This window comes from Pseudorasbora parva, chromosome 12, assembly GCF_024679245.1.
Source record: "Pseudorasbora parva isolate DD20220531a chromosome 12, ASM2467924v1, whole genome shotgun sequence".
Taxonomy (NCBI): domain Eukaryota; kingdom Metazoa; phylum Chordata; class Actinopteri; order Cypriniformes; family Gobionidae; genus Pseudorasbora; species Pseudorasbora parva.
Genome location: NC_090183.1, coordinates 24,221,990 through 24,237,514, shown reverse-complemented (window position 1 = coordinate 24,237,514; position 15,525 = coordinate 24,221,990). Strand labels below are relative to the sequence as shown.

Genomic DNA, 15,525 nt, shown 5'->3' with positions numbered 1-15,525 from the left:
TTTGAAATTATAGGGTACATTTTTAATGCAGAATTTTAAAAGATTTTATATTTTAACTGGTAGTAGTAGTAGTAGTAGTAGTAGTAGTAGTAGTAGTAGTAGTAGTAGTAATAATAATAATAATAATAAAAATAATAATAATAATAATAATAATAATAATAATAATAATAATAATAATAATACATAGGCCTATTATTGTTATTATTATTAGTATTATTTTTTATTGTTGTTTGATATTATAGGGTACACAGTTGACCTATTATTATTATTATTATTATTATTATTATTATTATTATTATTATTATTATTATCGTCATCATCATCATCATCATCATTGCAGAATTTTAAAAGATCAGAGGAATTTGTATATTTTTTCTGTTATAATTGGTCATGGTTTATCTTTTTTTATATATATTTTTATTTATTTTTATTTTTTTTACATTTTTAAATATTTCCCTTCATTAGCAATGATTACTTTAATATTTTACTTTAGCCTAACTACTTTTTTGTTTTTACACACAGCATATTCCATTAAGTTTCATAATTAAAATGGTCATAAAAGGTCATAAAAATGATAATAATGCTTAGTGTTAAAACAATGCTATTTAAATTAGTTTAAAATGGAGTGTAATATTTCACAACTTGCTGGCTCCCACCTAGCATCTGCACTAACAAGCTTTTGCCTATTTTATGCTTAGGGCTATAACGCTGAACATGTTTCTTTCTATTATATGTGGAGGTGTCAGACTGTGAGAATCAACATATAGTAACACTTTCACATAAACATTAGGCTATATCCTTTATACCGTATTCCAGCCGAAAGAGGTAAACTCATGTTCTTCCAAGCGTTAAAAAGTAGTTTGTGTTAACCACAGCAACATTTTAGAGAATCTCCAGAAGCCATTTAGAAATGGATTTTGCACTCTTGGTTTTATATTTTAGAGCATTGTATAGATTGGATTTAACAATTTATTGACAACAATACAATTAATAATAGCCTTCTATACATTTAAAATATAATAAAATATTGAATTTAAAAACAAAAAGTCAAGTGCTATTGTGTAAATGTTAAAATATTCAAGCAACAGAAGTGAACGTATATTCAAAAAGTGTATTTATTTGTATTTGAATGCATTTTGTTCTGTTAAGCAGTTGCACAATTGAATTATTAATATTGTAAGGTTATTATTTTTACTTTATTCATTTTTGAATGCCCTGTCATATGCTCCATTTGTGAGATATTTCACCTTACCTCGTTTAAATAGGCCTATTTCCCATGAAGAGTTTGACTCGGAGGGTGCAACACTCCATCCCAGCTCTCCTTGCGGAGCTTTTGTAAAGCTGGGATAGGCTTAGCTTTCCCCTGGCCACGGACTTGAGACTAGCGTAACCTACTGGTCTAGGATCAGTTTTCTCCAAAATATTGGCGAAACAGATTTAGCAAACGATCCAGTGTGTACCTGTGTTTGCACTCTAGAGCGTCAAAGGTTTCTATTCACAATGTGTTTTGCAGAACTGAGAAATGTAGCCTCAAACCACAAATTCTTTCCATGAGTATTGTCGTGAGTTGCTCTCTTGCTGATGATTTTGGGGTAATTATGTAAAATGCAATTTATCATAGTGCGCAAAAAGAACACGCTTTGGTGTCTGATTGTTATGTTGTAGCCTAATGCTTGAATGGAGAATATCTCATGTTTTAGGTATGATGGGTGCTGCCATTTTCGTGGGCTCCCAAGTTTGACCTCAGCCATAAACTAATCTAAATTAAAGTGATGTCAATGTCATCTACACAAAGGTGTTCCTAACACTGATCCAAGGTGTACATCCATGGTGTTCCAAATACATTTCAGGATGCAGTTCCAACTCTCAAAATTATCTACACACATTCTAAAAAATGCTAGGTTAAAGCTCAACTCAAGTTGGGTTGAAAATGGACAAGCCCATAAATTGGGTTGTTTGAACCCACCGTGAATGGACCCATTCAAACAACCCAATTTATGGGTTTGTCCATTTTCCACCCAACTTGAGTTGTTTTTAACCCAGCATTCTTTAGAGTGGATCTTTTCGGAAGTCTGAAACAACAATTTTCATACACTCTCAGATTTTTTTTTTTACAAAAGCTATGAGACAGTACCCTTTCAGTATATACAATTTAGCTAACACTTTAATAGGTATTGATACTATTAAGGTACAAATATGTACTCCCCCCCCCCCCCAACCCCCGGTATAGTAGTAAATCAGATCTTCCGCTGTAGAATGAGTTTATCTTATCTTAGATGATTTAGTGATAGCTGTGTCACTCTGTCATTGCCAACTGATTTGATTCAAGGCAACAACAAAAAAAAAAAAAAAAAAAAAAAAAAAACATGCTGTCCTGACTTAGACTGGCCGTTTCCTTAGTGACTAACACCTCTTTCTGGTCAGAAATCTGCCTTTAGGGCCTTATCCATTTACTAAAGAGTAGTTGATTGTGGTATTAACTATAAGCCAAATAAGCCATTGACAATCAACAATTAACTGCCATAAAATAATATTTGTAGTGTCCTCAAAAGCTTAAAGCAACCCATTTTGTCCTAACTTAATTTGATTGTGTTCAATCCACTTAAATATAAGTAAAATTGAAGTTTACTTAATCCTTTTGTGCACTGTAAAAAAAAAAAAAAATCTAAATTTAGATGTGATCAGTCACTAGAAAATGTTCAATTGGAGACTTGATTTTTTTTTAGATTGAGATTACATTAATAATTTGTGTTTCTTTAAATGAAATGTGGGGTTTGTTCTCGGCATGTTATGGCTAATCAAGAGAGAGTATATGTTATTTTAAATGTAAAAGTGTAATTTTAGTTATTTTTGAGCAAGATGGGAAAGGGGGAGACTTGATTGTGTTTAATATGTAGAAATTATTAAATTTAAATTAATATAATATATATAAATAATATTATAAATATATAAATAAAGTAATATAAATTAATACCATGGAGAAGAGTGGAGCATTTGCTTATAAGCTGACCAAAACAACTAACATCATGATGGTTTTGCTGAAAGAGCTTTTAATTCTCAGCATTTAAAATGCTGCAAAGTGCAGTATTTTAATTCAACTGTGTAACATTAAAATATGTGAAATTGAAGTGAATGAATGGATATATTATTATGAATTATACTGAATGCCTGATGTCACGGAGCCATATAAAATTCACTTTGAGACTAATTGGGTCACTTAAAATTCATTCCATGATGCTAAAGTTACATGAACAAATTATGTTTGTTCAATTGATTCATGTTGGACCGATGTACACAATTAAATCATGTAAATCCAGCACACTTTTTTCAGTGTGTTGTATTTGTTATTGATATTTGATATTTGTTTACTTTTCTTTTTTTTCCCCCTCCTTTTATTCTGCCTCCTCCACAGGCTTGCTTTCCCAAACAAACAGACTTATGTTGTCTGACTGAAATGTTCCGTTCCGTTTTAAAGGAAATGGAAATGCATTACCCCTGCTTACAGTGTAAATGTCAGAGTCGTGATTTGCCACTAATGAGACAGCACCCTTGCAAGATGGAAAACTTTGTTTTGCCGCTTCTTGCTGTCTTGAAAACATTGATATGCTGCTTTTGAGTGTCAATGAAGATGTACTCAGAGGCTTCATGTCATTTTTCACTTCTCATGCATATGTATGCCTTAGAACCAGGACAACTCAAAGCATCCGCACACAGACGGGGAGAGAGACGCAACAAAATCTAGTCCTGAACATGAATTCCTGCCCTAATTCTTTGATTTCCTTAGTTTCGCTTGTATTTGGGATCTTTGTCAAACACTTTGCATGAAATTGTTCTTTAAAAAAAATGAAATGACAATAAGAAAAGACAATTTTTTGTTTGTTTTTTTCAGTGCAATACAACCAGTGCTTTGTAAAGCACAATGCACTGGTTGTACTGCCTTTAAAAAAGGATTGGCTCACCACATCTTCTACAAAGCTGCATATAGACACATAGCCCATCTCTCATTTTGGTCATGGCCTGATCTCTTTGGCTCTTTAGTTGTGAAAGTGCTTTCCTGTATAACACTTTCTTAAATATGAGAAGTGATCCACGAGGAATGTCGGGTGCTGAACTCTTGACCTTGGAGCCGCATGGTATGATGAAGCCTTTCATCTGAAGTATGAGCAAATACAGGGGATGTTTATGTATAGTTACTTTAGATTCCCTTAAAGTTTTCTTTAAGACAGAAAGGAGAATAAAAAACTAAGTTAACAACATGAATCAACACATATGACATAAATTGTCATGTAGCCTAACTCTAAATATTTATAAAATCAAAGATAAAAGAAAAACGTGTCATTACTGTAGCAAGCTTGTTCATAAATATATGTGGTTATTTATAGGTAATTTAAGTGTTATAAAACAGCACTGCAAGCTAGAAAGCATGATGGAAGGTTTTTTTTCCCAATCCAAAATAAGTCATTTGCTGCCCTCTTGTGGAAAGTTTAATTTAAATCATGTTTTTAAATTGGTGAAATAAAAGGATCATAAATTCAAAATGGAAATTCGGGACTTTTATAATTATTTAGTTTTTTACGTCATGTCATTACATTGTTTAGCATAAGAAACAAAAGTGGGGGGGGGGCATTTTTTAGCATTTTTAATTATATTTTTATGAATATTATAATAATATTTTATTCATATGTTATGTTATGTTCTTGTGGACCAAGACTCATGAAATTACATGTAGCCTTTAAGGCAAGCAAAAACAATGGAATTTCATTCACCAGTCAATTTTCAGGTTTCAAGATAAAAAAAATTAACTCAACTTTGTTTGAAGATGATTCTCGACTAACGGAATGAATTGATATAGGCTACAGTTTTTTCCCATTTAATATGTCTATACACTGTAGGCTAATTTTATTTAATTTTCACATTAATGTGTTCTTGGAGCAACATGTAATGGAAAAAAGTAGTGTAATAACGGGAGTAATAGTTGGCAACATTTTCATAATAATATCTCATATTTTATTGGAAAATTTATATCTAATTTATTTCCCAATTCTTGTTGTGTCTCCCTAAATGCCTGATAAACACGCTTTAAGTCCTCTATTAAGAACAAATCAATGCCTGCGTTGTAGCATTTATTGATTATAAACCTGTAAGATTTTCCTGAGATGTTGATTTATAACAATTTGAAAATTAGACAGATTTAAATGATAATTACAAAATATTATCATATTTCCATAAAAGTGCTACATTTGATGATTCACGATTCACGATGTTTTTGGTCACAAGACCAAGGAGAAGTTTTTGTCCTGGTGAAACCTCAAAACAAAAACAAAAAACACACAAAAAAGCCCTGAATGTTCTCTTTACAGGACATCCAGTAAAGAAAAACATGTCAGAGAAATTCACTCAAATATAATGTCCTTGTTGAGTGGCACCCAGCAGGGGTGTAGCACAAAATGTTGGGTTGCATTTATTTATTTATTAATTTGTATACTTATTCATTCATTAATTTAATTACTTTTAATTTCTGCAGGTTTGGTCCTCCATAAGCTCTAAAAGGGCAACAGGTGAGCACTTCTGATTTCGAGTAATGGATGACATTGGAATGTATTTTTTTTTATTTTTTATTTTTTTACTGTAGCTGTAAATTCTTCTTTTTTTGTATGCAGACCATGTGTAACTTTGTGTTGTTTATGATGTACACTGTGTACATTGTTTTTGTGGTAAAAATTAAATATATTTGTCACTGTGTATTTGTGTGTTCTGAGTATAAAAAACAATATTCTCAAATATTTTACAACACACTTACACTGTCTGTAGTAAATGTAACACTGATCCAAAGTGTGAACTGAAGAAGTGTTTTGCATTGAGCACATCAGTGTTCAACTGGTACTTGTAAATGTCTATTCGGTTTGTGTGTGTCATTTGAAAACAAAATACCATTTTGAAAAGAAATGTCTCTCATTTTGCTGGAGATTTGAGCAGTTTTGCCCATTGTGTGTGCGTTTTTTAATGTGTGTGTAGAGTTCTGAAAGTATGAGGCATGCTTTCAGAAAATAAAATGTTAACAATTATGTATATTTTTACAGTACATTACTGACAACAGCAACACCTCACTCTGTAGAATGAATCTCCCATTAACCTTGATTTTGCAGTTAAACCGCTCTTTTTCTGTAACTGCGTGATTTGGATTCTATGTTCTGCATTTTGGATGTAGTGTGCACATATCAAATTGTTTTGAGGCAATTGTTTGATTTTGCCAGAAGAGTCGGAGTTTCTCTGAATGTAGCTTGAAGATTTGTCGTTGAATTTATTGTGTTAAAGCATGCAGTTACAGAAAAAAAGTTAATTGTAACGCCGTAAACAAATTTTGCAATTACGTAAAAAAGTATAGTAATTATTTACAGAATTGAACTGCAAGTATTGCACAGAATATTGTATAGTAGGCCTATCGAATGGCTGTCTAGCACTTTCATACTGTGAAAATACAGTAACCCAACTGCAAAATTCCAAAAAGCATGTTATAGCACACTCAGAGCTGTTCAACTGCAAACTAATATATTTATTTTGCGTCAGTATCAGGTCTTCATGTTGTGCATCACAGGCAATGTATTCTCTTGCCAGGCAAAGGGAAAAACCCTTTAGTGCCAGATCCAGTCTTGACAACATTATCCATATCTTACTCTTTCGTGTCCTCCTTCTCTCCCTCTTATATTGTTTTTGGCACTCTGAACTGACTTGTATTTTGTACAATGTGGCAACAATTTGTGTGTAAATGATGTTGTAGTTGTGTTTAACTTTTGCCTGCCTTTGTTTATCGTTTTGAAACAAGTGTATGCAAAGTTTTGCAAAAAAAGAGTGCATGAGTATTGCAAATAGTGTCTAAACTACCTGAACTTGTTTAATTCTAAACAGAAAGAGTGATTTAGCCTAGGCTATTATAATTTGGTTCAGAGAATGGGATTTAGTGTTTTAGCAACCCTTACAGAAAAAAACACACGAACTTCACATGTGCAAAAACACGTGATCACATGTACATGTGATTTTGCACATGTGAAGTTTAACATGTTAAAAGCACAAGGGAAATTTGTGGACAAGTGAAATTCATGGGTTTTTTTTTTCTGTAAGGGAACACAGACCAGAAACCCCTCTGGTCTCTGGCTTGCACTCTGCTTGTGTTTAACGATGATAATGCTTAGTTTTAGTTTTAAAGTGATTTTTGAAGTGATTTTTATAATGATTATCTGAAGAGGTTTAATACAGATTTAAAAATGTACGGAGATTCTCAGACAAAAGATTATTAAAGCGTCAACCGAGAAGCCAATCAAAAAGTGTCAAGAAAGTGCGCATGCGCATTAGTTCGTGTTCGCCTCCCCTCAGCATTGCTCAGTGCTCTATCATATCATAGTTCTCTTTGTGAGATTTTCAAGCTGCAGAGATGACCGATGTCCGACAGTCGCCAGAAGCTGACAACCAAAGCTACGGGAAATAGCCACAATGTAATAATTTAACAAACACTAAAAGGGGAATTGAACTATAGCGATCGACAGAATGTTCTAGAATGGTCATGTGATGTCCGGAGACCAGTTATGTCGCAGTTTAAAAAAATACTGACGTACGTGTCCGTTTTTTAGAGGAATTCGTTCGTCGTTGTCAAAATGAACGTGGTCAATCGTAAAATTTAGTGTTTCGGAGTTATGTTTGGTATAAAACGACAGCGTGATTTCCGTGGGATGCATTTTAAGGGAATGTTTTCTAGTTGTTAGAGGCGCGAGGGGGAAGAAGGGAGCACGTGAGGGGTCTTGTCCAATGGGATTGGGCGCTTTCAGCAGGAGGGTATAAATACCAGGCGGTTGCCGTGAGAGACATCCGCCATTGATGACTAACCTTTCAAAGAAACAGTTATTTCAAATGTATATAATGTTAATTTGTTCTGTTGGCGTTGAAAACTAAGCTCAAAAATCTTTCAGTCGTTTTCTATGAGGGTTTTTCGGGCGCAAAGCATCAACAAGATCCTTCGATTGGTGAAGTTTTCCAGCAGAGCCCCTCCTGCACTGCAGCGTCTGTCTCAGTTCGGCAGTTTAAACTTTCTTTGTTGTGCCCGAGACGGAAAGGTAACATTTTGGGTCCACGTTGAGCTAGCTTCATTTAGCTAGCGGAATGGTTAGGGGAGGGACTGTTAACTGAGCTCAATGTCAGCATCTGACGGGGCGGGGTAATGTGTGGCTAGCCGTGCTAAAGCTAGCAAGGCGCCATTTTGTGGCTCGAGGCTTGATAACACTGTTATAAACGGGAATTCATGTAAACATGTCTTAATTACCTACGGCGTGTTTATATGCTTGTGTAATTTAATAATTCTTGACATTTAAGCTGAGGCGACAATTCTATGGCATTCATTTTTAGCCGGAAGTTGGTATTGCGTCATCCAAAAGGATTCGTCTGTTTGGTTTTATGTAACGCATGGCTCTGGATTGCGTAAAAGGAACAAACAAAATTTTGCGCAAACAAGCACATGGTGCATATTTCATTCTCTGAGCCTAGGGAGCTGTTTATAATTCAATGTTATATTGCTGTACATTTATGTAGACTTACGAAGTTTCTTTCTGTCCTGAATATATTATTTTTCTGCGTGCAGGCTTAAATTTGTTGTTTAACATCTACAAACCGTCGCTACATTTGTATATAGACTAACTGTTAATTGTAAACTGTTAGAAAATAATGATGAAACGTTTGTTTTCCCTTCCAGTGGACTTTATCAATGAAAACGGGACAACTTTTCATTCTCCCCTTCCCTCCAAAAACAAATACCCCCTTTCCCAATCATAAACAAACCAGTGTGAAACTAAATGTTTTTATATAGCTCACAAAAAAAATAAAATGGCATTCAACTTTTTTTTTTTTCAAATTGTTTTTCTTGTATAAATAAATTTGTAAGCCCTTAGATTTCTTGTACAATGTTTATTTCTTTTACTTTTATTTAAATAAAGTACACATAATGATCAATATAACTTGTAAATGTTTTTGAGTATGAGAAAAAAAAATATTTTACTGAGAATGACGACCTTTTAGTTTGGGGTAAGTGTGATGAAGTTAAGCTGAATAAAGATTGCTCGGAGACTAATAAAAGAAATCTGTGAGTTAAGAACCTGTTTTTCCACTACATATTGTAAAATTAAGAGTTTTGAGGTGTTTTCATTTATTGTTTAATGAATTGGGTCTTGAAGAGCGTTTTAAGTTGGTAAGTGAAAATTACTTAGGGATACATTTCTGTTATTAGCCTTTTGGTGTTTATTTCTATTGGGAAAAAATTTGCGGTAATATAAAATACACTTTTAATTAATTTATTTTACATTAAAAATAAAAAAATATTAATTCTTTAAGAAATGCTAATTGTGGCATTTTACATTCTAAACAGCACTGGTATATATTTGTATTGTGCTGTTAATCTCTTATGGGAGGGAAAATTGAAAGTATGTTTAAATTTTGATTAAGTGCATTTTAGCTGGCAAGTTTTTGTATGCATTTCTGTTTGTCTATTTGAGTTATTTTGGGTGGGTATTAGACCAATCGTATACTTCACCTTATGAAGATGACATTTGATGTCTAGTGGAGCTAAAAGTCATTTGTTCGTTTACTAGGCAATAGAGGGCAGTGCATGCCGTAGGAAACCTGCTATAGTCCTGAGCTCTGGACTACAGTGCAGTATTTGATTAACTAGAAACAATGCTACTACTTTTATACTTGTCAAAAGGATTTGTGATTCAAAGGCTTGTTTCCATCTGCTGCTTGTTCTGATTTGCCTAAAGATACCTAACAGCAGTGCAGAATACCATGAGTATGTTGACACTGCTCTCCCTGTTTACAGTGGCACAGACAGTGGATGTGTAATGCTCGCTGAGCTGCCTAGGCGTAGCTGCGAAAACCCTTTCCGTACTGGTCACCACTCCCTGGATCAGTTCAGGCGATGTCTGATGTGAAACCCCCACAGAATTTCACCATGAATGGGAACCCCCCTCCCCCTCATTTCAAGAACCCCAAAAAGCCTGGACGCCTCACCAATCAGTTGCAGTATCTAGAAAAGGTGGTCCTTAAGTCCCTATGGAGACACCACTTTTCCTGGCCTTTCAGACAGCCTGTGGATGCCGTCAGACTCAATTTGCCAGTAAGTCTCAAATATTTCTGGAGCTTTTTTTTACTACTATTCACTTGCAATTTCACTGATTACACAGTTTGTAAGTGCATATCTTTAGTAACATGCTTTAAAATGTTCTTGCTCTGTTATTTGTGATCTCCGTATTTATATTTAATTTAGGATTATTATGCAATAATCAAGAACCCAATGGACATGACTACCATTAAAAAGCGTCTTGAAAACAATTACTACTGGAAGGCAATGGAGTGTATTGAAGACTTCAACACCATGTTCACAAACTGCTATGTGTACAATCGGGTGAGGACCTTAGTCTTATTTTGTGTAAAAAGTTGGAAGATTTGATTTTCAACATTTGGTCTTAGACATTTTTTTTTTTTTCCATTTATGTGTGGTTCCAGCCAGGTGATGATATTGTTAGGATGGCTCAAGACCTTGAGAAGTATTTTTTAGAGAAGGTGGCACAGATGCCTCAGGATGAGTTTGAGATCTCTGCTCTGACAACTAAAGCTCCTCTAAAAGGGGGAAGGAAGTCTACAACAGGTATTCTCACCTAAGACCTTTCTAATGAATTCAATTCATGTCAAATTACTAGGCCTATGTGTTTTGGGTTTTTGCATTTTGTTTGGTAGATCACCAAAATAAAATGTACCTTTGCATGTTTCTGCAGGGTTAAAGATGAGGCCGCAGTCTCCTGTTTCTGAGGTGGTTTTCCAGCAAACAGTGACTGTCATCCCTCCAGATGCTCTACATAAAATTCCCTCCGCTCCCTTGTCTGCACAGCTCACAGCCAAAGTCAGTTTCAAATCACCTGTACTGTTAACGCAGCACTATCATAAGTCGCCCATGACATAACTAACCATGTGAACTTTTTTTTTTTTTTTTTTTTGGAGATGACCTGCTTTCATTTTTTTAAAAGTGATCCATATCTGATTTTTACATTAAACACTGGCAAAACAGCCCAAGACACTCTGACCCGGAAAAGAAAGTAAAACGGTGCAAAATGCAACGGGTGCAGACAAAATGATTGAGAAATTAAAGAAGAGAGCCCCGTAGTTTGTAATGACGTATGACTCGTATTTACTGGGCAATGTCCGATTTTACTGCATGCATGACAGACACAAATGCACGTGTCCGAATCCTATTTAAATCGGATTCATTACCACATAGGAGTGATGAGCACCTAATCATCCACCATTGTCTTTCCAGTAATTTCTCATTACTCTTGTTACAGAAGTACAAATTTGACTTCTGCTGTGACTCTGCAAGAGCCGAGCCGTTTATAATTGTAGAGACAGTAGGGGCGGTGTCACATTGTCCAAGTAATGTAATTCGGTGTACAGCTGAATACTGTTTAACACCGATAACACTGACTACTGCAGCAAGCCTGTTGGGTATGCATTTAGAAAACTCAGGCCCTGTCCACACAAAGCCAGCGCTTTCCCAATCCAGTCTTTTTTTCCCCCTTGTTTCAAGAAATATCTGCGTCCACACGAGATTACAAAAATGGACTAAAAACGATGTAGTTTGCATGCCAGGCCAGTATGTGGCACTGTAATTCTGCCACAGAAATACACTAAAAACGGAGAAGAGTTGTGGCTATCAGGGGTATAGCAGTGGTCGGAGGTGAGGCAAAATCTCACAATAAAATAACAATAAATACATTTGTTACTTAGCAGATGTGTTTTATTAATGCCTACACCTAGCCCAACCCAAAACATACCCTTACAACAATGCAGATACGATAATTAAATGACGCGATATTGATGTGCGCATGCCCAGTGCCCGTAGTTGTATCCCTTAACTCTTTTACCGTGCTGGACGCAGTGTGATGACATCACCGTTTCAGAAAATATACGGATTTGCTATACACACGAAATCGGAAGATGATCGTTTTCAGATTTACCCACTTTGGGACCCGATTTCGAAAAATATCGGATGCATGCTTCTAAAACGCCGGATCCGTGTGGACGAAACGCTGATACGGTACAAAATTTATATGTATACAGCTAAACGCGTCTCCGTGTGGACGGGGCCTCAGTTCCTTGTGTAGTTAGGTTTGGGTGATATGGCCAAAATCGTATCACAATATGAGTAATTTTATTTCATGTTTACCATTGAAATATGACAATTCTTGTCACAATTTTCAATATCACAAACTACTAGCCTGTTTAAAAAAAATCTCTTAGATATGCATTAAAAACAGTCTTTAATGTGTAAATTTAACATACTTTGAAGTTACAAAAGTGATTGCGTTAGGAGCGGTTATAAGAGATTTTCTCTTTGTTCTTTGATTAACATGAATGGCAGACGGCAGCAGGTTTATTAGGCTGCTGTCACTTCAACCAAATCTAGAGATCTAGCGACTGAAGCTAGGGTTGCAGCCTTTATCCTCCTTGTTAGAGCGTCCGACTCTCCTGCCAGCGGACCCGGGTTTGAGTCTAGCTTGGAGTGCGTGGTTTGAACAGTAGGGGTTACATTGGTGCAGTGACCCAGGTGTGTGTATGTGAGAGAGAGAGAGAGAGAGAGAGAGAGAGAGAGAGAGAGAGACTAAACTACTTCATTGTCATGGCAACCACCTGTCAGTGTCAGCTCAGGCGGCGCAAGAATCAAAACATCTAGGAATATATGTTTTAAGTTAATTTTTTAAAAAGTCTAATCATAGCATGAAGGTAAAAGTCCTATACTCGCATCGTCAAGCAAACCACCAAAACAAAATCATCGGGTTTACTCTTTTGGTGTTTGTAATCATACTTTGAAGATTGGATCAGATGAAGATGGCAGATCGCGCTGTAACTTTCCCCTCGGATATGGTAATGCTTAACGTTAAAGGGTTACTTCAGCGATTAGCACATGGCTTTGTATCGGTAGAAACCCTGGAGTATATTCGAATGATTGTGATCATGTTCAGTTTTTAATTGTAGTGTCTGTTCTCTAACTGAACTGATTTTATGAAAATGAGCGCGGTGGGAAAGTAATCCAGTGATCCAGTAGTGGTGGCTTAGGGAGTGGCGTCGTAGGGCAGCGAAGCGTTCTGGGAATTGTAGTCTTTCATCCCCATGAGAAAAATACATTTTCTGTCTTTTTTTCTCAGTCTAGAAAGCACCAAATTCAAAAATAATTTCACATTTCTACTACATTAATGACCCAGTTTAAATACAGATTCATCTTCCCAGCGCTGAAGTACCCCTTTAACTCAGTCAGCGTCCGTACTGTTACAAGAGGGGTTACACATGCATATAGTTAAATGAGTTCTTTCACTACTTACTAAGGTTCAACAGTTTAAAATTACTTGTTTTTAAACCGCAATGCTTAAAGCACATGCATATACTTTATTTTGCGACCACGAGCAGCACAGCAAAATCAAATGGGCGTAACCATGAGACAGGCGATATAGTACAAAATCTCTACCAGTTGACAAATTTCTATCGGTTAATCATGTTAGCATTATGTTACCCCCTCTACGAGAACGTCAGTAACTAATGAAACCGAAACTAAACAGAGCATTGATAGTGAAAGTGAAATAAAGAGCAAATGTCCACATAAGGGTCCACAGAACAGAGACCTGACAATTTGCTCGTTGGGCTATTGTGTGTGTATATACATCTCAGCAGCAAGATAGCGGTAAATTCTGTAATGTCATTTATTGGAAATGATCTATAAACACTGCCCCATTGTCTTTATCTGCTTCCATGAGGAGAATCACTTTTTAGTTTTACAGTAAGTTAAATTTGACCATCTTTTTGACTTCTTGAGTAGGGCTGGGTATCGATTCAGATGTTCCAATTCGATTTCGATTCACAAGCCCTCAAACCGATTCGACTTCGATTTTCAATTCTGTATTCAACTCGAATATAGATTTAATACAAATACTGTGGGTATTTATAAAAAAAGAACAGTGAACATAAGTGGGTAATTAAAAAGAAATGAAGAGCCACAAACCTGTATATTAAACTTTTTATTTTAAGTATACCTGAGTACATTAAAACAGAACGCATCCAATTGTTAAATACAATTTTGATGCAACTTTATTTAAAAAAAAAATTATCTGAGAAGTGTTTTATGGATGTTTTTATATATTTATTCTAAAACATAAAAAGGATATTGGCTGATTTTTTTTTTTTTTTTTTTTTAGCAATTTTCAGTACACAACAAGCTTTTCTTGCGATTTTGCTGCTTGTCATGTGTGCATTTACTTTTCATACATGAGAAACACGTTCATTATTTTTTTTACAGTCTATGGTTACTTTCTGGACACGAGTAGTTGCCGTGGTAACGGAACGGACAATACCTTAACGTTCTGACTTAAGTTGACTGTGGACCTGTTTATAATATAAGCTATTAGGGCTTGAATTATTCATGGACTGTATGGATTCATTATTCTGTATGTGGACTATAATTTGAATATGTCTATAATGGCTAACGTACGTGCTTAAGTGACTGCTCAAGTTTGATCCTAATGCATGGCAAGCATTCGCGTGTAAGTTATGTGACATATTTTTAGCAGTTGTGTGCTCGGCTGTGTGTGTTGTCACTAGGGATGCACCGATACCATTTTTCCAGAACCGATCCGATATTAAAAATGTTGAATATCGGTCGATACCGATACTAAACCGATCCGATTCCAATGCAGTTTTGTCTATGTAGAATTTCTAAGCCTTAGTGTGTAGAATTGAATAAATTAGATTAGTGAATAATACAGCAGCAAAGGTTATAAAATCACGAGTGCACAATAATTGTATAAAATCTAAACATTTATTTGGGAAAAAATAAAGGAAACCACAAAAGTGAATAACTGTAGCTGTAAATCTGGTAAAATGTTACACAAAATATATTCATGAAAAACAAGTAAATATATTTATAGAAATAGGGCCTATATACTAAGAAATTGCATTTATTTTAAATGTATAATGCATATTTTTAATGAGGCAGCAACATATAGATAGAACAGAACAAGGAAGGCTATTAATAAGGCTTTCATAGCGCAACAGTAGCATAATACAGAGCGGCACAAAGCGCTTATGCGCATCCTGTCCGCAGGATGATGCGCTTGAAGCAACACGGAGTCACATGCTCACAGCCACAGTCAAACGCTCACAGCGCGCCGCGCTCCGTCCGCATCGAGAAGTTTAAAACAAGATATAGACGCGTAGTATATCTATGCAGTATTCTTATAAGCCGTTTATTTTAACAGTTTAACATTTCAGTTACTGTGTGTGAAAAACAATATAATAACTAGTCCAGTGTTGTGATCTAACTGACACCCGGTAGAAAGTAACACGGTTTACAGCAATAAACGCCAGCAGATAGCCATTTTTTTGAGAAACCATAACGTTAGAGCGTTATCTACAGATCAAGCATAATAACAGAAACAATAAATAATC

General features: G+C 35.3%; 1 protein-coding gene across 3 annotated transcripts in view; it reads left to right on the top strand.

The window, feature by feature from the left end:
* Window positions 1–7,337: 7,337 nt before the first annotated feature.
* The window catches only part of brdt (bromodomain, testis-specific), a 30,483-nt gene continuing 22,295 nt past the window's right edge, over window positions 7,338–15,525 (top strand). Inside the window, exons 1-5 of one of the 3 annotated variants that reach the window (XM_067459550.1) lie at window positions 7,338–7,490; window positions 9,857–10,153; window positions 10,304–10,441; window positions 10,543–10,684; window positions 10,812–10,936. In XM_067459550.1, coding sequence (XP_067315651.1) covers window positions 9,956–10,153; window positions 10,304–10,441; window positions 10,543–10,684; window positions 10,812–10,936 — 603 coding nt within the window. In that variant the 5' untranslated portion in view covers window positions 7,338–7,490; window positions 9,857–9,955. Of the gene's footprint in view, window positions 8,106–9,856; window positions 10,154–10,303; window positions 10,442–10,542; window positions 10,685–10,811; window positions 10,937–15,525 lie in introns of all 3 variants that reach the window. The other 2 variants (XM_067459551.1, XM_067459549.1) reach the window with 2 other exon arrangements.